Source organism: Phalacrocorax carbo, chromosome Z (assembly GCF_963921805.1).
Source record: "Phalacrocorax carbo chromosome Z, bPhaCar2.1, whole genome shotgun sequence".
Taxonomy (NCBI): Eukaryota; Metazoa; Chordata; class Aves; order Suliformes; family Phalacrocoracidae; genus Phalacrocorax; species Phalacrocorax carbo.
In genome coordinates this window covers 17,326,832-17,351,231 of record NC_087548.1, presented here as the reverse complement: position 1 = coordinate 17,351,231, position 24,400 = coordinate 17,326,832, and the positions used below count along the sequence as shown (strand labels likewise).

Genomic DNA, 24,400 nt, shown 5'->3' with positions numbered 1-24,400 from the left:
CTAGCCTAATCCACATTTCTAGCACCACAGAAAACAAAGATTTTCCAGCTGAGGGTAGGGTTTATGTGAGGAAGCTACAGGTACAAACAAGAAACCAAGAGCGCTGTTTTATCTGGTAGGTATTTATTGATAGTAAAAAATAAAATCACTCGCTTAAAAAGTATATGAGCTTCCTGCTGATAGTACTGCATTTGCTTGATCACCCACTTGCTATCCAGCCCTTTGTCCTTATTTGCATCTGAGAATAGTCAGGAGGGATCAGACTGCCAGGACAGGTACCTGAATGGACTTGCAAGGTACACTGTATGTGTAAGAGACTTCTGTTATCTAGGAACACCCTTAGGAGATTGTCCAAAGATATCTTCAGGGGGATTGTATGCATAGCATCCCCACTTCTGTGACCATATGCTTTCCCTAATAGCTGCCTTTGAGAACATTTTGCTGTAGTGGAAGGCCTTTACGTGCAACAGTTTGCAAGCAAACTGGTCTTGGCACTAACATAAATATGTGTGATAAATGCAACAGAGTTACCTGTGCTTACAAATGTGGCTTATGATGATAGTTATGACAACATAAAATGGAGATTTTTCATGAAGCAGTTGTGTGTACAAGAAGCTGCAAGCATAGGAAGTCTTCTAGTTACTTTGGGCTGACTTTACTATTAATGCATATTGCTTGAGTCTCAGTGGCAGGCTAAATGCTGTGCATGCTATTTGCTCAACTGAATAAGGTACAGTAGGAAGAAATTAATTTATTAGAAGAGGAGAATCATGCATCTTACTTTGTAAAGCCTATTCTTTTTTTCTGCACTCTAAATCTAATCAGTGCATGTATATGTTTGTGTGGCTTTAAGTAAAATGTATTTATAATGTTAGACACTGTCATCCATCTCTATAAATTTCACTTCAGCAACATTTTTTAATTCTGATGGAATTATGAAGTAAACTTTCCAGTGCTACGTCTGGGGCCTAAGCAAGAGCCCTGTCATGAGCAATAGTGGTGAGTGCAGCTCTGCTTAATGAAGAGTCTCAGGCATTGATTCAGAGCCAATCAGATCTGATGTGCACAGTCTCATCAGCTGTGGTGGACTTCACAGCAGAGCTTACATTTGGTGGAGCAAGGTTCGAAGTATGTCCTGCCCAAAAGTTGACACATTTTGATATATCCTATGGCAATAAGCAAAATGAACCACAACATATGTTATTTTCTCTGTACATTGCAGGGCCTTATGCTGACAAGGGTGACAGTCTCCCCCTGGCATCTGAGCCTCCCAGCCTCGCACTCAGTCATGGTCCGACGGGCAACAGAATCGCTCACTTCAGCACAGATCTGAATGCCTCCCTCCTCGCACAGCCCATCTTCATCACAAACACAGCTGTTGGATTGCACTAAGCAAAAGCACAGAGGGAAAACACTCAGGATGGCATTCGACTCAAAAAAAAAACAGACTAAAATGTTTCCTGCAAAACTGTAGTACTGAGAGCAATTTTATTTTGGAGGGTGTTCAGTACAAGAAAGACATGGGCCTGCTGGAGCGGGTCCAGAGAAGGCCACAAAAATGATCCAAGGGCTGGAGCACCTCCCCTGTGAGGACAGGCTGAGAGAGTTGGGTTATTCAGCCTGGAGAAGAAAAAGGCTCCAGGGTGACCTTATTACAGCCTTTCAATATTTAAAACGAGCTTATATGAAAGATGAGGACAGACTGTTTAATAGGGCCTACAGCGATAGGACACCAGGTAATGGTTTTAAACTATAAGGGTAGATTCAGACTAGGTATAAGGAAGAAATATTGTTTTACAACGAGGTTGGTGAAACACTGGAACAGGCTGCCCAAAGAGGTGGTCGATGACTCATCCCTAGAAACATTCAAGACCGGGTTGGACGGGGCTCTGAGCAGCCTGATCTAGTGGAATATGTCCCTGCTCACTGCAGGGGTGTTGGACTAGGTGGCCTCTAAAGGTCCCTTCCAACCCAAACCATTTTATGATACTATGATTCTTTTCCTAACCAGAAGTAACATTAGCTGACATTCAGGTTCAGTGGAAAACCTAGAAGTGGAAATGAGTGGTGCACTGCTGGGGCTTTCTCCTCTTGGAGAGGGCTTGGGGCAAAACCTTGCTCAAGGTGCCTGAGATATTGATCTCAAAGACTGCTCTGATGTTACTACTTGAACCAGTTTGTTTATCTACTGCTTCAGAGTCCAGATAACATGTAAGATGAGACGTCTGTACTTGGACAGTAACAACCTGATCATACAGACACAGCTGGTATCTTTATTTACATACGGGCTGTTTCACTAAGATCAAAGGATCTACTCCTACAAATTAATGTGTGTAGTTGTATTAGTGACAACAGCTAAATAATCAGATAAAATTATGGTCCCATCTAAGATCTTATTTTTCATAACTGTGTCTTTGTTTTGGTTTTGTATGGGTTGGGGGTTTTTTGCCTGTGTTTGTCTCTGCTGAAGCTCCAGCCAGTTTTGGTTATCTTCTTGTGTTATTATTTCTGTCTGTTGAACTCTGTTACACAAAACAGATGAACCCCTATCAAGTAATCTTTTTTATTTTCAAAATATGACAATAACTGTGCCTCTATCTGGAGCACTTCTAAAAACCTAATTTACTTCTTTATTTTCCCATTTCTGCCAAACCTTCATTAAATGCAATGTAGTGTAGGACACTCAGGAAAATTAGATTAGGGAATTTGAAAACTTCCAGTGCAGACAGATTGCAAAAAACTGGGACTATTTCCTCTGAGGGCAGAGATATTCACCTTTGATCATAATATGAGAAACTGGGGATAGGCAGTGAAGTACAAACAAAAGTAAGTGACTTTCCTAAATAGCATAGAATAACACATTCCATTCCTTGCCACAAGATACTGGTGGGGAGACTGCTCAGGGTTACAGAATTTAGAACAGGTGGATACAGTGAAAAAAGAGCAGGACAAGGGTTTCACCCAAAAAATTCTAGCCGACCAACAGGGTAACCCACTTAACAGGGACTAGGAATAAGCTTTTCCTGTAGATAGTGCATTTTGTTATGCTATCCTGCAGGGTTTTCTTTTCCATGGTTGGAGCTTCCTGCCATGTTTGGACACCAAGCACTGGGCTGATGGTTTGAACCAGCTTAGCAGTGCCTGGTGCTTCTGGGAAGGTCTGGAGATACCATACCAGGACAGACTTACAGCTAATGCATAACTGGGAATAAAGATTTCATTTTGATCATATAATTAATTTTGCTTACAGTTGTGAAGAATCTCTTACCATTGCATTTTTCCCAGGAACGGCATGATCCACACGATATTTCAGCTGCCTGAGGTATTTTGCAGTTTTCCGCATTAGTAAGAGAATATCTTCTGCCCATGCACTCCAAGGCATGCATCTTGCAAAGAGTTAAATGTGTGTTTCTCTTGGTTCTTTGATCTGTAGCACAGATGTCCAGGGAAGGACTGAAAACAAAAGCAGGCATAGCGCTATTTAAATATGTTTTGTCTTGGTACCTCTTAAAAAGAGCTGAAAGAGTGAAAAATATTCAGGGTCCAGTCCTAATTTCCCTGTTCATTGAAGTACTTCCCAAGACCACAGCAAGGGAATTCCAATTTCCCTGTTCATTGAAGTAAGTCCTAAGAGTGCAGCAAGGGAACTTCAGACATAGAGATGAGAATAATGCAAACTGCTTCCTTTTCCACGGGATGCTGCACCTCAGCAGAGCCAGGGTTTGTCCCCTCTGAAGGACAGCGATATTACTGTGTATTTGTCATTGACCTCAGTAGCAGTGAGAGCAAGACTTTCGTTAAGAGAGTTCAAATCTCAATTATTCTTCAATATATTACACATACATGCACCTAAATATATACACAGAGAATATTTAATATACCTATAATGATATATACAGACTTGCACAAAGATGAAAATACTTTATAAGTATTTCTTAATTATAAGACATTATAATAAACACTTTCTTGTCCTTTAAAATCCCCAGCTTTTACTAAATAAAATGTTATGATCGAACATCAGAGACCAAAGATATTTCTGGAAATACGTATAGATCTTCACAGAAATTTTTATGAAAAACCTGCTTTATTTTTCCAGGGAATTTGATTCTTTATTTCTTGAAATACAGGTATTTTTCTAACACCCACAAAAATTAGCTTGTGAAAGGGGTAATAACAGTTCTTGGACAACCTTGAACAGTGTTTGCTTGCAGACAGTTTCAGGAAGTTTTTAATCAATCACCTGCGTTTCATACTCTAAATGCAAGAGGGGAGGAAAAGCCTTTCCACTATTTCTGGATTTCAATCTCAAACCCCAGGTTTCTCCACTGTTATCAATGCAATCAGTGACATCTGTGTGCAGTAACCAAAAAAGCACTCTATGGAGCAGCGCATGCTGGTGCTCTCCTGGATGCACTTTACAGCCACAGGTAAGGTGCTATGCAGAGTATGAAAGCATGCTCCCAGGACAGGGGGCTTTGAAATACAGCTCCAAAGGCTTATTTTCAGTACAGCTCCTCCTTTTGAGTTCACAGACACTCCCACAGAAACTTTCAGTGTCTAATGGGTCAGTTCTGAGGGTCAACATCAGCTAAACAGGTGTTTGGTGGGGAGAAAAGGCAGATGAGGAACAGGCAAATGGCCATAATGAACTTCACAAGGCTGCCTGAAGGGGAGGGTAACAGTCCCAGTGAAAGTGGATCGTCAGAGTAGGGAAGAGGAACTTGGAGGAGGGAAGGTCTAGTAATAAAGTCCTGATTCAAACCTTGCTCACTTTCTGGCTAAGTGTTAAGGTAATTTTTCCCTTTTTTTTTTTTCTTTTGCCCCCCCCCCCCCCCCCTTTTTTTTCCCCTGGGAATTATGAAGTCGGTTTTGGTAGAGCAATAAATAAGGCATTGAGGAAAAGTGCCTGCTCCGAGGTTTGGGGATGTTTCTCTGAGAGATGGTTTTGAAGCCTTGTAAATGAGCTGGCTTTATGGAAAGTTTAACTACCTGTAATGTAGTTCACCTTTAAGATATTTAAAATTTGGCAAAGAGTTCATTAGCTGACCCTGAAAACTTTGCTGCATCTACCTGCAACCAAATATGCCTTCAAAGATTACTGTATCACATCTCCTACTTAAGTTAGTATCCTCAACTGCAATGGGTCCCTTAACTGCTGTGCTTAGTCAAAATACCAGCCACTAAATCCCTAGTAAAGTTTGTTGCCTGAATTTTCCTTAATGATCTTTTGCTAACATAAAGAATGAGGTCAACCCTCTTATCCTGAGGCAGATGATAAAGGAAACTGGTGCATTTGTTTGCATTATATTGTTTGCTCATCTACCTGCACAGCCTACGAGTTAGCGGTGCACTGTTTTATAATGTGAAAATTATCTTTACAGACAGAGGTGTAAGAAAAACTTCATCTTTAAATATCATCTTAAATTTGGAAGAACAAAGTGTGATCCAGGGAAAGCACCTAATCCGTAACTAAGTTGTTTATTAAGTTTAAAATTGTTCAGAGGCCCTCTGTATTTGTCTGAGTAATAAATCTCAATATCTGAGTCTTAAGGTCAAAACCTCGTACACAAGGCACCTTAATTTAGCTGAAAAGATTAAGTCCAGACACAAGTACGCTAATCTGTCCACATTGCACCACTTTAACAACACCTGAAAGAGAGGAGGGAGGTTGATTTAACTAGCTGCTGAAGGTTGAACCCAGGGAGTTCATGGTCTGTACTGCCAACTTCTCTCTACAGTATAATCCCTCAAACTGCCTTGAGAGTGCTTCACGTATTTGCTATAGCTGGGTTATCTGGGAGAAAGCCAGTGGAAATCGACATGTTCAGATGCGTAAGAAAAAGGATGGAGAATCTGTACTTGAAAGAGAAATTAATAATTTGCCCTAAGAAAGGATATTACAGGGCTGGGAGCATCACAACAGTGCAATAGAAATTATTGAAGGCAAGGAAGAATCCTTTTGTAAAGTGAATGTGAGAAATTCAATACCTTTTACCTGAAAAAGAAGGCTTGGATAAACACAAGCTTTTACTAATGCACATATTGTAAGAAATGAAACAGCATATGTAAGTCAGCAAATACCTTCTCCCCCTTTCACCTACAATGAGAGGCAGACAACTTGACAACTTTTGGTGAGACTAAAAAGTGAAAAATTCAGCATGCTGTAAATTATTTTAACTTCTTAAAATTATATTCAACATCATAAGTTTTAATATAACACAGACCAAGAACGCTTAGGAATGACATTAATGCTACACAAATAAATTTGGAGGAAAAAAGAGTACTTAAAAATTACCAAATCTCATATTTCACTATGGAGATAATCTTTAGCTACTGGAGGCTGAGTTTTCATCTGTATTAACACACTAACTGTGCTCTGACCCCTTCCTTGCACTAAGGCCAATTCACACAGAATAGCTGGTATCCATACTGTTAAAACACTCTTTGCCCCCAAAAGATGAGGGACTGCATCAGACTGGAATGGTCCCTGACCCTAGTAACTCCTGCGATCTGTCTGGTAATTATTCAGCAGTCGGCCCTTGCCAGAGCTCTACCAGGAGCTGCTTTAGCAATTTAGCAGCTCTCGCGCCCAGGATCGTTCCCTTGCTCTAACTGATGAGGACAGATGTAGCCCTAGGCACCATGACATGAGGGACAAATTACCCTTCACCAGCCTGTTGTGGGGTTCTTGTGCTGTTCTGGGAAGTCTCTGTTGCTAGTCTCTTGGAAACAGAAAGGATGCAGGATGGGTCTGAATCCATGGTGTTCCTGAATTCCGATATGAACTCTTGTTCCCAGACCTCTTCTGAGCAGAGGCAGCTGCTGAAAGTCATTGCCACAGCAAAGCAAGCCAAGTTACTTCTGCTGTCTGAGGAAGGTCCAAGATACACTTACATGCCTTACCCCTAAGCCTTAACAGGCTAGCAGATTAGTCTGCTTTGACAGCTGATGATTTATCCTTCTATTATTAGATGTGTTATTTCAAGTCAGAGTGAAAAGATGGCATCAGGTAACAGAAATGACTGTTATCTATCTTCCTCTCATTTTGAACATAATTAAAAAAAAACAGAAACAGGCAAGTAGTAGATTAATTATAACTGAAGCCTCAATGCATAACTGAATGTAATTCCATTAACTTCCAAGGTTATTTTGACTCTGCTCAAGGCCGTCTCTAGCATTGTGGATTCCCCTCATCTCCTATGTAACCGACCTCAACACACCCATGAACCAGAGGAGGGGTTGTTGCCGCACTTTAATGAGAATTGAAACAAAAAGAGTAGCACCAGATTATTTAAATTATTTAGGCATTTAAGGATAGGAATAGGGTCTTAGCAGAGTTGTTACAAACATAGCACTTACCTTCGCATGCAAAACAATGGCCTCAGACCCTAGGGAATCTACAAAACCTGAATTAAGCTCACCAATTTTAATTTTGAGATGTTGAAAGTGTGCTGATTTTGGCTTTGAACCAGGGGCATCATGCAGGGCACTCTTGAACTATGTGGCTGACGGAAATTACACATCCTCCACTGAGAACTTCTGCTACCTTGAAGTCAGTTGAGATGACTTCAAAATGTCTTCCTCCTACTACACAAGGATAAGACAATCTCGATCTGTTATCCTAGAGTTTCCAAACATCTCAGCTCCTGCTGTGGCATAAACCTGGACAGATTTCATATCGAGAGCTCAGATCCACTGTAATGACTTTACAGGAGACTTTATCCGGCCTATGCAAACTAGCCCAGATGTTGGAGTGCTGAGCTCTTCGGCACATCTGGCCATCAGTACCATGTGGCCTTAGATGTCTTCTTGCCTTGGTTCTGTTACCTCCATGTCTGAGAACTGAGAGAGCTACTAATATCCTTACATTTCTCCTGCATTACTTATTGCAGAATATAGGCTTAGTTCAAACAGGAAACAATAAACTCTGGTCTGCAAGTTATGAGGTCAGGAAAGGTGATGTGCCTGGTCTGTGCAAACTGCTGCGTAGGTGGGAGATTAGATTATCATGTCTTTCATAACTCTCCAGTCTCTCAGCAAGGGAAAGAAATCTGCTTTATTTCACTAGCTTACTGCTTTGATGGTTTATGTCCCAAGGGCCTCTGTTCTAACTTTTCCTCCATCTAAATCTTCAAAATATCATTTTATCTTTTCCCATCTATTTCACAGATCAAGTGGAGCTGAAATTATGCCTTCACCTTCTGTCATACAACCAAATTCCATCACTGCTAAAACCCACTGACAGCTTTGACAAGGCAGGTAAGTGATGAACAGGACATTGATTGAGCTGTAAAGCAAAGTACAATGCCTCCTCCTCATATGAGTAAAGCTTTCTCATCTCTCATGGACTGAAGACTTAAGAAATTTAATTGGTCATGAATAGAGAAAGTCATTGCCAAATTCAGCCTGAACTTACCCACACTCATAGGGCATTTTGCACACACATTGTGACTGATGTACTTTCTCCCATGGCTGACATTTAGGGTCTGTCACTTCTGGTTTCACACTGGGCACTGAGGTGGAAGAACACAGACAGTGCTATTAAGGGTCAGAAAAACAAGGGCTATTAAAGGTCTACTCTGAAATTATCCTATCAGTTGAGCTTAAAAGGCACTGAACTATACCACCTTGACATAAAGTCTCATCCTGCATGTTCATTAAAAGTATCTACTGCATGAAGGGAATCAACACTATTAAAAAAGTATGATACACTTTGCAAATTACTGTTCAGTAATTTATCTATGGGTCATGAGTCAGATGGAAGGAGACAAGGACTATATTCAAGCTTAAACATTCATCCCATTTCTGCAGCAGCTGTTTGTTTCTATTAAACTTAGTAGTGCCGAATCATAGATGACAACAGCTTTATCATTAGGTTTCAGAGTTACTGGCTTCACTATTGTCACTAGAAAAGCTACGGCTCCAAAGTCCTATGAAGAAATGTGAACCTGAGTATCTGTATACACTGATGGAAATGAAAACTACAAGTTCCAACATCAGCCCTCAGTCTGCACTAACTTTAAAAGTAAAAGCAATAGGGATTCTTGGAGAATTTTCATCATGTACATCCCATGTACTATTCTTTGAGTTCTGAGTTGTATTCCAAGCTTGAAAATTAAGCTTTTGCTAAACATTCCTCTGGAGATTTCTGTCACAAGTAATGGCAAGACTTTCTGAGACAGCTTTATACTGATTTGTGTTTTAGATTGCATGTCTGCAGTTTTCTACTTTTACGCGAAACTTTAATATCCATGGACACTGTTGCCTTTTAAAAGAAAAAAAAACCAACTCCTTTATGGATTAAGACTTGCTAAGCAAAATAGACAGGCAGAAATTACCAGAGAAGAAAAAAAAAAGTGGGGGTTGCAGTGCTTTACAACACAGACAGCAAGCATAACGCTGTCTTCCTGCAGAGGGAAAATTTGTACCAAAAAATCACTGCATTGTCTCCATCCCTGGGATGTTGGTTGAATAGCTGACTGTTACTGACACTGTTGGTGACTAAATTCTCTCACTCAAAGGTATGTGTGCCACTGTGTCTGTCTATACATATCTTCTTAATATTTACCCTTCTTATCTTGTATTCCTTGGTTTTTTTAGCTGTTATTCTAACCTATTTTTTTGTCTCTTTTTTGTTTTTTAACTTTTCTACTAGTGCAATGCTCCCATACAGCCAGGCACAATCTGTTTCTAAAGATGGAAGCATTTAAACTGTTTCTAATTATTGCTGGATTTTGAATATGTAATGTAACCAAAAAAAGAAAATAGACAAAAATCAGTCACTAAGGCTAAGCCTAAGGAGTAACTGGCAACGGTACTTCAGCACTGGTACTTCGGCACTTCAGCAGCAGTGAGCTGTTTAGGTACAGCTATGTTATGCCTTCCGAAATCCTTACGCTTCCTGTGCATGTGGATAGGACACAGCAACAGATGACTTACACTGGGAATCTCAGAGGACCACTGCCTTTTGAGGTCAAAGCCTGACTGCTACCTGCCTCTTCCCTCAAGTGAGGTAACCTCAGGCAGCAGTTGGCTGATAAGGAGAGGACAGATATGAAATGTAGGAGGTATGTCTAGTCTTCTACAGCAGTGGCTGCTGTCCCCAAGCAAGGGTTTCTCCAGGGGTATTAGAACATGTGGGACCTTGGGTGAAGATGTGACTGGCTTGAAGCAGCAAGCTGCTTGGATGCCTGTATGTCACCGATCAGCATCACAGGAATGCTCAAGAGAAAGCCTTGTCTGCCTTCCACAGCTGGAAAAGATTACTTTGACAGAGCTGCTGTATGCTATAGCCCATTTCCATCTCTACCAGCGCCTGACAATATCAACCCAGAGCTTAAACAACTGTTACCATGTACTTGAAGCAGCGTTTTTCCATTTTTTTCCAGTTCCTTGAGATTTACTCTGTATCAGCAGTGGGACTGTCAGATGAGCAAAAGGAGTCATCCAGCCCTGTCCTTCTCAGCCATGAGAGGCTGTGGTGCACTGAACAGCTTCCAGATAGAAAAGCTGTATCCCTAAGGTACAGCTCACATGGTGTTGTTACACAACAGGGGAGGAAAGTGAAGTATACTTGGGTGGCAGAATAGGCTACAAACATCCCAGACAATCATTTAAAATATTGTTAGTGACAAATCTTGATAGTAATAAGGGAGTGGGAAGCAAAAAGCTGTAAGGAAACCTCACTAGAAATGTCTTAAGGCATCTTGTTTGAACAGCCCACAGAAAACACACACTCACATTCTCTGTGCTTCCTGCTGATGATGTAAGCTTGGCTTCTCTATCACAGTATCAGCTATAGTTCTGTCTATATTATACCTACGTAAGCCATAATCTGTCCAGGAAGGAAAATTCTGCATTGCACTTGGAGGACTGCAATGGCTTACCTGGTCTCTTGCACTGGATACTCTTCATGTCAGGAGACCACTTGAGATTGGGCTCACACAAAACAGACTGTGCCCCTTCTAAGTGCATGCCATGTGGACAAGACAGAGTTATTCTCTCACCAATCTCATACACAGGTTTCCATGGCTGTCCCTGCAAACCCCCTTCCAGAATAGGCAGGAGACAAGCAGTTTCTAAGGATTGAAGCATTTGAGATAGACACAATAAATCAGTGGATTGCAGAAAGCAGTCACATATTTTATCTGCTCCTACATTCCTTAATAAATTGAATGGTAAGATTACCTGATTTTCCTGTAGAAACATCAATCTTGTTAGCACAAGATATTAACTCATCACACTAGCCAAATGTGCTATACCAAGGACAGAGTGACAATACCTTCTCCTACTCCCTGCAGGTTCAGCCCCTAGCTTGAAGAGGGCTTCTCTGTTCTTAGGACCTGCGCTTCTCTGAGGGTTGAAAGTAACATCCTAGTAGAGAGAGGTCATACATACAGGACCCTGGGACCCCATGTACTGATACACAAAGTGATGCATTTAAACAGTGTGGGCAGTCAGTCCTGGTTGGAAGAAGGAAAGAATGGTGTTGAACTGCATGTCTGAAAATTCTCAAGTCTGTACGATCACACTCAATGTTGACTCACAAATAAAATGTGAAACCCTAATGGTTACTGACCAGGTTAGAGGAAAAGAGTGAAGTGGGGAGATTGTTCTAAATGTAAAGTGATCCTTGGGGTTGTGTTCTTATGACAAGGAGATTATTTGAGAACTTTGTGGTTGCCCAGTGCTGTTCACTGGATCTTTTCCTAAGTTGGCTTTAGACGTAGACTCATTCCCATGGTTCTTGAATATAGCCACAAGACTGAATTAAGCAACTAAGTTTGTTTCCACACAAGTAATTCTTGGACTGGAATTTACTCTCTCTCACTTCCAGCCTTCCTTAAAACCAGACTTTATGGACATATTTCTTTTCAGTATTACAATATCTGGATTCAAAATAATAGTCGTTTTAGACCTCATTATGTCTGGGGAACTGGGAAATGCCGGTGTGTATTTTTCCCCCATTGTTGTTGGAAGGCAAATGTTCAGAGAAGTTTCACTGGAATTGAGGAATGGAGCTGTATTTCAGAACAAGAATCAGTTATACATACCCTTGCAGTATCTGTCTCCAACTTGCCACTGTAAATTACTGCCACACTTAGCAGCAGGATCACCAACAAGAGAATATCCATGTCTGCAAGCATAAACAATGCTTTTCCCAACAGGGTATGAGTTTTCAGCATTCTGAAAGAAAAGGAACAGATGACATTTTGGATGTACAATCTAAGAGCCACCGGTAGCGTTTAACTCCCTTTGATCCTGGGATGCAGTATCTGAGGACAGTGAGAAGTATTAATGCCACTGCAATGCACTGATGAGAGTGCCTGGAATACTGGGGACAATTTTGGTTATCAATAGTCAGTAAATGTGATCAAAATGGAGACGAAGCAGCAAATGAGTTGGTAGAATACAGAATATTTGGGCTATCTTAACTTAGCAAAGGGAGGGTTAGAGTTGAAGGTATCTTGTGAGAGGGGTCTGGCAGTGGTACATCAGTGATGGAATAGTGCTCTCCTCCCAGTGTATAAACTGACTGCTAATATGGCTGTTATCAAGCATTAGAGGGGGAACATAAGCTTTTGAACAGCCTTCTGGGGGGATCAGTGGAGAGTACATGGCTTTGCTAATTCTCAGGATGGCACATTATCAGCTTGCTAAAGGTTAATGTGATAAGGTCACTCAAAAGAGCTGGACTTGAAAATGCAGGTCTTCTCATTTTATATCCACTCTCTTTTAAGGAGAGATCTTTTGAAAAAGCAAGACTACGCCACAAATTGCCAGGTTTTACCTTTAGTTTGTGAAAGAGAAGTATTAGTATAGGATAATCTATTGATTATCCCCCCAAAAAATCACTGGCAAAAGAGGCAGGACAAAATTTTTGATCTTGCCTCAGGTTGCAGCTGTAGAGAGACAACTAATGGATTTTGAACTAATCCTTTTATCTATTTATTGAGCAAAAAGACTCTAGACAGCCACATTACATGGAGAAGGCATAATCCATTCCTCCAAGAGAGGAATTTAGTCTCCCTTGTTAAATAGCCCCAAGTTATACCTCGCCAGATCATAGTCCAGGGAACAAGGAAGCGCAATGGAGTTACTGAGTGTACTTGCTGGACTTGCTGGATGGCCTTGGACAGGTTACCTTCTGTGCTGTTTTCTCTCTAGTTTCCTGTGCTTTAACATGTAATTCTTGTGGTTCAGAAAATTTTTTAATATGTGTATAGGGTAAAGGACAAGTAGATTACTTTTCTTTATAGGTACCTTGGTCCAGAAAAGCAAAGCTTTCTTCTAGTTTCAGGGGTGGCACTCTTTTAGTTTTCTTTTTTTTTTTTTTTGTAAGAAGTCTTGGCTAATGTCATGTAAGCTTTAGCCAGGGAGAATTGCTGAGAGACCTTCTCTACAGTAGCTCTGATACTAAGCTTACCAAGATACATACAAATTTGCAACTGAATATCTGTATTAACTGTAATAGAGACATTGCAGGCAGGGATAGGACAGATAACAGAGTAATACAAATAACTTACTTGAACAAATCCATTTTCCAAAAGGGGAGGAGGTGAACAGAATTCTGTAGGAGTTATGGATAAATCAAAACAGTGTGGTTCAATCAAGCTATGAATCAAACAAAAGTACAATTTAGTTTGAATTCAGACTCACTTCCTTTCAAAATTCTACACTTCTCAGTGAAGCCCATTTTCAAGACTATTATGCATCCCATTTACATCACAATTATACTTAAATCAGGCACTGCCAGGCTATCTGAGAGAGTGCTAAATAGAATACTGTCAGGTTTACTGGCTTTTACCCCATTTTCTACTCTTAACTTGTGTCAGATTCGTGGCTTCTGAATTTCATTTTGTTTCAACTTAAATATGAAAGTTCAGTAAGTGATCTCCCTGAATCCAATAGCTTATGCACCTTTCTGAAATAAATATTTAAATCTTCCTATAGTCATGCTCCAAATGTTTTTTCTGCTTACCGAAAATGCTGCAACTCTTCATCTTCACACGGCCTGCTTTCATGCTGCTCTCCTATACAGGCCTTCCCACCACCCTGTGGGGAGGGGTTGTTGCAGGTTCGACTCCTTGACTTCTTTCCCCCTGAACAAGGACTCCAGGAAGTCCAGCAGCTCCACTGTCCATCAGCAACACCTATGCAACATTTGGGGATGTTTGGCATTAAACAAATCTGTAGGTGGTTTAAAGGCACAGGCTGTTCAAAGCTAGCGATGGTCCAAACTGTGCTGTTACATAGAATTTCAGACTGCAATGATCTAATCTCTCACCTTTCCCAAACTTGTGTTTTATACAAGTATAATTCCACAGAGTCTATATGGTATCAGACCCTGAGAGAACATAAAAATATCTATCAGCTACAACTCATTATAAAATTAAAAAGCAAAAATTTTTCAAGTTATTGATACTCATTCATTTAGTATATATACGTATTTAATGAAGGTTACATTTTCAGTGGTTAGTACTGTCCACTGCATTTAACAATAATAATAAAAACAGTTCTTCGTTAAGTACTGTTTGGACATGTTAGACAAAGAATCACGCTCAGCATGACCCTCCCCACGCTGTACATCTGCCACTGCACATCAGCCACTCATTCATGTTGTATGGTGCAATAAACAGACTCTGGAAGCAGAAGAACACACTTTGCCACATCTAAACTCTCACAAGTTTAAACGGTGCTGACCTGGCTGATCTTGCACGAGACTCCCCAGCTCACAAGCTGCTCCAAAGGTGTAAGGCTTGCAGTAACACACACACTGAGTTCCTTCCACGGCCGCCTTACCACCATTCTGGCAAGGCTGACATTTGCAGGGATCATTTTCAGCCATGTATTCTTCAATGGCTTGTTTTAGGTAATGCTTTTTGACTAAGGAGCAGGGCACTTCCTTTACCAGCTCATACAATGGTGTTAGCTACACACAGCAGAAAAATATTTATATTAAGTAATTATAATTGGGATATATTGGGATATAAGAGTTTATAAGCACATTTTGTCATGCAAAATAATTTGTAATGTATGCTCCTGCACATGGGAGCTGACAGATGCTCTAATTTGCTAGCTAGCTAGCTAAAAATCTTATGTTAGTATTTAATATTAGCCTTTTTCTGAAAAGTCAGCTCTGCTTAACAGCCTCCCTCAAAGCTAGTGGTAGATCAGGCATGTTTAAATGTATTTGAGCTATGAGATTACAGTCGAGATAAAAGTGTAGCACAGACCACCAATGTACAGTAACCTGAATTCTCACCCAGCTATTCCCAGACTAAAAAGCTGGACATTTAAACAACTCATTATGGTAGTTCATTGAGCAGTAATTGAAGGTAATGATAAGTTAAAACATTGTGCATTTCTATTGCCTATTTTATGATATTCTGTGCTTTTACATTTAATTGAAAACATCCTGAGAGAAATCTTTGCATTTATACTGTTCTTCAGCGTGTGGGTGGTTCCCAAAAGGGACTTAGACAAAGTAGCAATGAATATGGCCATACTCAACTTTGAAATGGCTGGTTTCCAGAATCTCCAGTTATGCTAAACTTCTGGATACACAGAGAAGGAGGAGGGATAAAAAGAATACAGTGAAGCTGGCAAGCTGAGCAGAAGCCAAACAGACCTGCCAATATGAACTTCAAGGAAGGGGGTCTCTCAAATCTGGGCTTTCTCCTATGCTAGGGTGCCCCTCTATTTTTAAGCAGAACTGCACTACAGTCACAGTCACTGAAGGCTATTAAGATTGTAGGTATTGACCTGCCAGAGGACTTAGATTCATGATGCAATGGATCATGTTAGCTTCATGGCATTTTCTTACTGTGAACATTTCTTTTCTTCTTTATAAAGTAATCTTAAATCAAAATTATTGCAGACTATAGACTGATTAATCAACACTATAGTTTAATAATTTGTCCCCTTGAGATGATCCAGTCTGCTCAACTCTGCTTCAGGAAAATAGCCTTACCTTTTGTTTAATTACTCTGGGATAGTCTGTCACTGATGCAGCCCAAAAGGAGTATCTCTGACTGTTCCCAGCAGGATTATTCAGCTCTAGATAACTAAGGCCAGCAACAGCACCTGGGCTTCCACCTTCTATGTAGGGGTCTCCTTTAATCTTATTACCACTGCTTCCTGTAGATTCAGGATGGGAAATACAGAAAATACCGGCATTGCTATATTTACAAATGGAAACAGAAATAACACATGCAAAAGCTATACTAACAAGTAGTGAAAGGACTCATTGGTGCAGGTCAACCACCTGTGCCTGGATCAAGAGCTCCTACATTGATAATATACAAGAAGTATCTGGTTTTGCAGGTGTCTTGGCATCCCTCACTTAGGGCTTCTAAAAATGTACTAGTTACTGGAAAAGCATTAGCAGTGACTGATGAGTGTTGGAGAGCCTTTTAAACGACTTACTTGGTGTCTGAGTTCAGCATGCTAAGACAGGATGCAACAAAGCTTTCAACACCTGTTCCTCATTTTGGCAGCTATTTAGAAGGACATGAAAGATGGATACATGACAACTGTACAAGTCACTGTTGAACATTTACCTGAAGAAGTCTGTAGCAGTTCATCCAGTTTGGAGCACTTTACTTTCTTCTTTTTCACAATGAATGCATTCCAGCCTGATGTGGTGCACTCATACATGTCTGTTATGCTCATACCTGCACATAATTGATCCATTAACAATACTGGACACAGAAAGTGTGTTGGATTCATTTCCAAGTTTCTCATGGACCTGAGATGTTATGAAGTATTATGCCTAAAGAAGGCAACTAACTAGCATATCCTGTGGGAAGGTCCATGCACTGCTAAATCCTATGGACAGAAGCTGAGAAACAGACTGCATATCTGGAAAAAGTCTGTTTCTTTCATCTCTTTTCTCAGCAGTCCTTAATTCTACAGTACTGCTCCACACTGACTACTATCATACATATCACTCTGGTGTTTGCTCTGCTTGTAATTTATTCTGTTTTACACAGTTTTACCCAACCTTCATCTCCAAGTACCTTTTAAGCTTTAACATTATTTGAGATTTAGTTAGGCACTAGAATTCAAATTTAGCCTGATGAGATCCTGATCCAACTATCAAATCTTTGATACCCAGAGCCCTGCAGGTCACAGATGTGGATCTAGAATTAAATGTTGCAGTTTCAGCACTTTTTCTAATCTTTCTTTTGCCTGTGAAGAGAATGTGGTGACTAGTAAAAGTCTCTTTCTTGAGTTTAGGTATTAGCTGGGACAACATGCAAAATTTCTATTCTTGTTTATTCATTTTGTTTCTTGAAAGAAGTACTCTAGTACTCTACCTTCTGCTTTCATTTTGTCGGTATCCATATAAAAAATAACTTTATAATGTCCCCCTAGAGATCCAGAGTGTAAGAAATGAGTCCCAAAATGTTCGATAAGTCTTCGGTAGATGTTGTACTCGTAGATGACTGGAAGGTTGGCCAGCTCCTTCCAGAAGGGCTCCGAAAGAGTGAGGAAGTCTGGGTGGTTGTTAATAAACTGAGCAACTTCCACGCTGTTCTCAACAACCATCAGCTGCTTACTCTGGGGGAAGGAAAAGACATCAGTCACGCTCCATGTCACTAGCCAGATGACATGCAAGTTATATTGGCTACTTATCAACAGCTTTACAGAGCTGTTAGATATGTCTAGCAACTCAGTGAATACAAAAAGAATACCCTGAACTTAGGAAATACCTTTCAGACCTTTATTTATAATTGCTGCAACACCTTTCTTTTCCTCCTGTGTACCTGCAAGTTAGCATAAGGACAAACAAGAAGGAAAATATCACTCTTCAAAGCTAACAGTGGTTTCCAACAACAGAAGCCTGGCAGTAGCAGGTTAACGAGCCTTATCTGAAAGCAAATCAGAGGCACTAGAGAGGCTGCTGAATTATAAAATCCTATATGCCTATACCTCAGCTTCTCAAAGTTGCTTTTGAACTTTGTTACGCTAAGTCACAAAAACTGTTACTGTTATTGTGGTAAAATGAACTTGTCCTCTGTCAGCTTGGGGGCCATAAAATGTATAAATTTGGTAATTGATTTTATTTGCTATAAGATAGAGGTTATACTTCATAATTGAGAGTTTCTCTCAAGTTATTTATATAATGCTCCTTTATAAATAAGTCAAAGGCATCAGCACGGTGACCTTCTGGCTGTTTAAGACACCAGATCTCTCTGTTAATGGAGTTCTACTAGTGGGAAATGTATTATAAAATAAATTCACTTTAATCACAGATTTATTTCCATTTTTTCACTGCAAAATACGGCCAGAGGTAATAGAAAAAAAAGGGCAGTAAATTATTAGAATAAAATGCAAAAGATTAAGCAATTACAAGAAGCTAATGGTTTTTTCCTCAAGTAGGGAGGAAAGCAACTAGTAAATAAATAAATTACTAATAGAGAGGTAAGATGGAGAAAGTAAAAACAGCATCTAACCGTCCTTGTATGATAAGTAAACCAGTAATATCTTTGTCAAGGTTTCATGGGATTTTTTCTGTCATGTATTTGTGCCAAAAATATCTGGATGAAATAAATATTTGCATCTCACAGTAAAAACACATTAAAAAAATGATGAAAATGTTAATGCAAAATAGTAAGCCACAGTGACAACTTATACATACCTTTTGACTGTGTTGCACAATTTTACTTTGTGAATAACTGTGTCCACCGTCTGATTTTTCATACCTCTCTGTGTGTTTCATATACGACCAACTGCTGTTGAAAAACTCGTAACTGAAATCATTCTGAATTTTAACCTAGAAGTTGAAAGATAGAATTTTGTATAAAGAGCTTCCTGAAGGATGTTAAAAATGGTAACTTACAGAGTAGACCAAGTCCTTCCTGATGCAAAAATCCAATGTGTTTTTCAGGCTGAATCTATTTCAGATTTCATAAAAAGTACTGAACGCTATTGGAAAAGCATTACATATATTTTTTTTTTTTTATATTTGTATATTAAGTATTTATGCTATGAAGTAAAGTACATTAAGGATTGCATGGCATGCTTTTGATAAAGTGAGACAAACCAAATCTCTGAGACAGTGACTTCAAACAAAGCATAGCCCTGGAAGATCTCCACAATGCACCCCAAAGCCTTGTGCACATAACATTTCTTAGGGTGATTCAGGCTGCTACTTAGGCTAAGGGGATGGCTTTACATTCAGTCTAACTGTGAGAGAATTAGAAATCACATGAACGAATTACAGTTCTTCTTTAATTTTAGCATGATATACACCAGTTTGTATTTCAAAATAAAAGTGACTGCAGAGAAGGAACAGGTGTCATTCAGCTGCCTTTAGGGAAACCTACCTGCCAAGAGACCCTACAAGCTTTGCATCATCTCCCAGTTTTAATCATGACTCTAAATATAAAGCTGTGTTTAATGGGAACATACCTGGAAAGAATAGGCAAGAATGCTTTCACTCAGCCTGTAGTATTTTCTCCCATCACCACTGAAGACCTTTCTGCACTGTCCTCCAAAGCTTTTTGTATTAATGACTCTTCCCCTAGTCTCACCAGTAATGGCATCAAAGCTACAAGAAGAAAAACATGACAGATCATTAAGACACAGAGGTAGCAGATTATTTTTCAGGAGGCAAAAACTACAGAGGTGTTATAACTGAATGCTGTATCTACAGATCATAACCTGATTTACCCAAGAAAAGGGGATGTCAACTGCTAGACTTCTACACCTCCAGAACTGCAGTGTGCATAGCATGTTACAATACGGAAAGCAAAATGTTGTTCTTGATTTGTCAACAAAAATGAACACACATCAATATCTCTTAACATTAAGACATTCATACCTATCACAACTGATTTCATTAAGTTTTATTTTTCCAGCAATTAATGCAACACAGAAAAAACAGCAACCATTCCAAACTGGTTTTTGTATTATATCTGAATTATGTCACATATCAAGTGATACAACTACACTAAAGAAACTTAAGATAATTCTTTTTTCTAGGTTGCAGATGGGATGTATAAACAGAAATCCATATGGATCTACAGTACTAAATGCAACAGCAACGAACAAAAAGAGTGAGCATTGCTGGCTCATTTTTCCCATGCTGATGATCATGTGTTATTAGTTTAAATTTCATTTTGTATCTTAAAAAATGTTTTCAATAGCAGGAATGAAAGATAAAAGCCTTTATTCTGTGCTTCAGATCAAAGAGCCTGTACATCGTGGCTGCACTGAGCCACTGGTGTGATGCAGGCTGTTTGTTGTACTGAACACTTTTGCATATGGGACATTTTACCATAGCCCCAGGAAGCCTATCTGTACAGCCAGAGCTTGTAAATACAACAAAATGTAGATGCATCTGGCACAAGTACTACTGAGCATGGCACAGAACATTACCCTGTTCCTGTAAGTTCTGAATTCGGAGGTGTTTTATCAATATCACATACAGTCCTCTTCTCTCCACATTGATCTTCATCTGCACCATCTTCCTCACAATCCTGATCTCCATTACACACAAGAGATCTGCTAATGCACTGACCTAAATCAGAACAAAAATGCATGGGGAAAGGAAAAGTGTTTGTTTAAAAATAAATCACCTAAAATCAAAGCAAAAGTTCTACTTATCTCCTACATTAATTAGCTTGTTCACTCCCACAATGAACAGCCTGTGCCTAAGAGGGCTTGTGAAACAACAGTAAATGTAGACAAAAAAACAATAGTGTATAATACACTTGAGGGAACCACAGCCATTCAAGGCTTATGATATATTAATAGAACAGTTGACTTCTAGATTTATTTCCTGAGATTTCATCCTTTGACCCTATCACTTGTGATGAACTGTGATTATCTCTCTGGTAGCACCAAAATATGTTCATCATCTTCTTCTGTGATAAACGTTTACCTACTGAGATAATGTGATTTTTTTTTTGTGAAGGTAAGGGAAGCTGCTTGGATACTAGCACTGCTTTAAGGAGTATTAGTTTACATGACCCAGGTGATTTCCAAAATGTTTGGATATAGTCTAGAACAGTTTTTGACAATCACATGTCAGTTTGCATTCTTTAATTACCTTCTCATAATTAAAAAAACCTGTATTCTGGGGCAAATTAGTATGGCAGAATGAGTTAGAGAGGCTCTCAGGGCTACAGAATATTATCTGCAAAGCTCTGCAACACTCCAGATGAAATTAAAAACATGTGTAGTCAAGGTTGGCATAAAGGAAGCAGTCTTCTAAACCAAATTTATCTGTAGGTCATGGGTTCTGCAGAGACATTGCTCATTACTAAAGTTCAAAGATAATAAGGTTACCTTCTTAAATTTATGACCAGAAAATGGTGAAAAGTATCTTGCATGGTACCTGAGAAACACCTGAACCGATCGCCACAGCCATCCTCTGTCGGGCATCCTCTTGTGGGGGTGCATGGTCTTGTTTCAAAGGCATCCCCAGAGCAGGGGTTACCCCCATACTGGCCATAAACTGCTACTGTCCGTCTCCGAATCTGAATGCAAATCAAAGGACATCTTAAAAAGTCCAAATGCAAAGCAGGAATAGTTTAGTACTGTCAAGAGGATGCTACCTCTCTACTGCTGTAAGGATATGAGACATTCACTACTTTTTTCTGAGAACAACCACTCTTAGTATTACCACAATATGGTAACAAACTCTTAGGTTAATAGAAAGACAACTATTTTAGCTATAAGGTCTTTACACTGATGCATAAGCTCGGCTGGTTTGTTCAAAAATCTAATATGTAACTGAAACCAACAGAAAGCTGCCGATAAATTTCAGGGTTGTTTTACATTTTTAATTGGAACAATCATGCCTGATATGTATCTGCTAAAGTTCTTCAAAGTAAACAGTGTCATTAGGGAAGATGATAAAATCTAGCGTCAAGTTGGCTACTTTTTGCTTCTAAAAAGAGTAAGTACTGTCTTATGGCACATCTTTAATTTTGACTAATCCCTCTCTAATTGATGCAACATCAAAGTAAATGAGAAGGAAAATCAAAAGCAAGTGTCTTGCACATCAGTAGAGCTGCACTGTAAAAATCATCAACTTGTTTTCATTGAGGATAATACTTTGCAACCACATTTTCTTTCCTTGAGATGTGTCTCCACTAATGAAAAATCAATGGAAATGGTATAAACCAGCATTAGTGGAAAAATGTCTTGGTTTACCAAAAGGTTCAGTTGAGGTTTTTAGAACTATTACCAAAATAAAAAGTGCACAGGTTATTTTACAACATGAATATCATAGCTTTGAAAGGGAACATACTGAGGACAGACTGGAGAATTTCCCTTTTTGAGTTCTTTGTTCCACAACATTCTCTTTCTGCTGGGCTTTTGTCTGACACCTAATTTGGGGTTTTAAAGATACAGCAGCTTCTTAATTACTGGGGAAAAAATCATATGCTTATGAAGTCATGAGTACAGAGAAGGTGTGTCCATCTATACCTGTTTTTGAGTACAGCCATCACACTCGGACCAAGGGCCAAAAGAATTCCAGCGGCAATGAACTGGAGAGGAAGGGCTGCTCCAGTAGTATTTTTTTGCATTAAAAAAAAAAAAAAAGAGGAAAATCATCAAGAATTTCCATCCATAAGCATTAGGGCAAAGCTTTCCTAAACAGCAAAGCAGGCCTCCAATAACAATCAGGTGTATGATCAGGCTCCCTCTAAACCCACTTGGATTTGCTTTTCATGTGTAAGATTGAAATCAGTCCCAGATGGGTTTTCTGGTCACTGAAAAGATGATACTAAATATATTCACCTAGCCTGAAGATCAGCAACAACTTTGTGCCACCATAATGAGACCAGCTTCACGCTGCAAAGCAGGGAGAGGCCAGACCACATCTGGAGATCTGCAGGCAGCTGCCAGGGGCTGTGTGTGCCATGGCATGCAGCAGACCTTTCCACAGCAGCTCTCAAACAGCCAGTTTGGCAGTGGGAGACATTGAGGGTGCTACCTGCCCCTGGGACTGGGGCTGTCTTCAGGTAAGGTGTGCTATTTTCCACAGCTATATACTGCTGTGGCTCACACCGCTGCTGTGTTCTTTTCCTAAAGGGTGGCTGGCTCCTCTGGGCAGAGGTAAGGGTCACCATAATGCCTCACTCTTTTCATCACTGATGGCAGTGGCAGCACTGACACCAAACAGTGTCTCCTCTCCCAGGAAATATATCTTAAGCCCTGTCCTATATCATGCACCAGAAGTTGACTGTTAAATTATACATGCTCATTCTTCAGCCTGTAGTTTACTAAGGAAACGTTCACCTGGAAAAAGTGGAAAAGAAGCCTGAAACTTCCAGCAACAGAAAAATCCCCAGCACCTGAAAAAAGAGGAGCAAAAGGAAACTTATTTTGCTTTTCTGCTTTTTCCATTAGCTAGTACAGTTGCTCTAACTTTCTGCAATCTTTACACAAGTCAGCTAAGGAAATAGAGAGCACCACTCTGATTTTCCTCAGTTTTGTTGTGCAAGCTGCTGTTTTTTGGTTTTCTTCTTTCTTGAATACTGCTCAATTACATTTTCAGCTAAGTATTTCTCCACATTAATTAAAATTTCATTGCACTTGCCATATTCATCAGTACAAATTAAGTAAGCAATTGTCTTACCTTCATATTAGATAAAATACTCAGATATCCAGCAATTACCAGAGAAAATGCACTTCCACTCAATTCAGTAGCCAAAGGAGTCAGTCAGTCTGTCTGCTACTGTACATCTCTTCTCACTCTGTCTTGCTATTTTGCTTTTCTTTCTCTAAAAAGGCTGAATATTGCCAAGGAATTTTAATCTTAACCCATCTAGTCCTCTCTAGGGACACAGCCTGCCTTGGGAGCCACTCAATGTTTTTAAGATACATAAATCAAGTTGTGAAGAGTACTTACTGGAAGAAAAATCATCTTTTCCTTATCTCTCATGGTTTCTTTCCTCTGAACAAGACTTTTCAGAGACCTCAGGCCAGTCCTGGTGCCATGTACACTACACCACAGCTGAGTCCTCAGTTTCAGTAGGAATAGCTGCTCTAGAATTAAGCTGATGTTAATAAGATTTAATTTTGATCACGAATCTTCAGTCTCCACTTCTGCGGTCATGCTGAGTTTTGTGTATTGGTTCTCACACTGAAAATCAGCTTACAGATGTGAATGCAAGTTTTGGCCAATTCTGGCATGGTCCTGTCTGTGAAAGACTGCCTGAGATCGTATACAGTACCTAGTTTCAGTGGCACTTCAACACCTGGCTTTTTGTGGGGATGCTCTTACAGGAGTAAGAGCACTTTGTTTTCTATTTCCTTACCCTGCCATGCCCTCTTATTTTTTTGCTTTGACTTTTTTCACTTTCCAGAGCTGATCCATTCCAGCAAGAGAAGGAAAATACCACTGCTGGGGAAATTTACATTAATTTATCCAAGT

At 39.7% G+C, this 24,400-nt stretch overlaps 1 protein-coding gene across 2 annotated transcripts; it reads right to left on the bottom strand.

Moving 5' to 3' along the window:
* On the bottom strand, positions 1–23,771 carry C7 (complement C7). Of its 2 annotated transcripts, none has more exons than XM_064439453.1 (18): positions 23,603–23,623; positions 23,263–23,318; positions 22,447–22,525; positions 21,350–21,491; positions 20,389–20,530; positions 19,420–19,558; positions 18,647–18,781; positions 17,322–17,565; positions 16,563–16,676; positions 15,974–16,140; positions 14,704–14,932; positions 13,982–14,153; positions 13,527–13,614; positions 12,054–12,186; positions 10,887–11,078; positions 8,417–8,513; positions 3,269–3,453; positions 1–1,388 (listed from the first exon to the last, which is right to left on the bottom strand). In XM_064439453.1, the coding sequence occupies exons 1-18, from the start codon at positions 23,606–23,608 to the stop codon at positions 1,201–1,203; spliced, it is 2,508 nt and encodes an 835-aa protein (XP_064295523.1). In that variant the 5' UTR covers positions 23,609–23,623; the 3' UTR covers positions 1–1,200. The 2 variants fall into 2 exon arrangements, with proteins under 2 accessions (XP_064295523.1, XP_009509566.2); XM_009511271.2 differs by having other exon boundaries at positions 2–1,388; positions 22,447–22,522; positions 23,603–23,771.
* Positions 23,772–24,400: the final 629 nt, after the last annotated feature.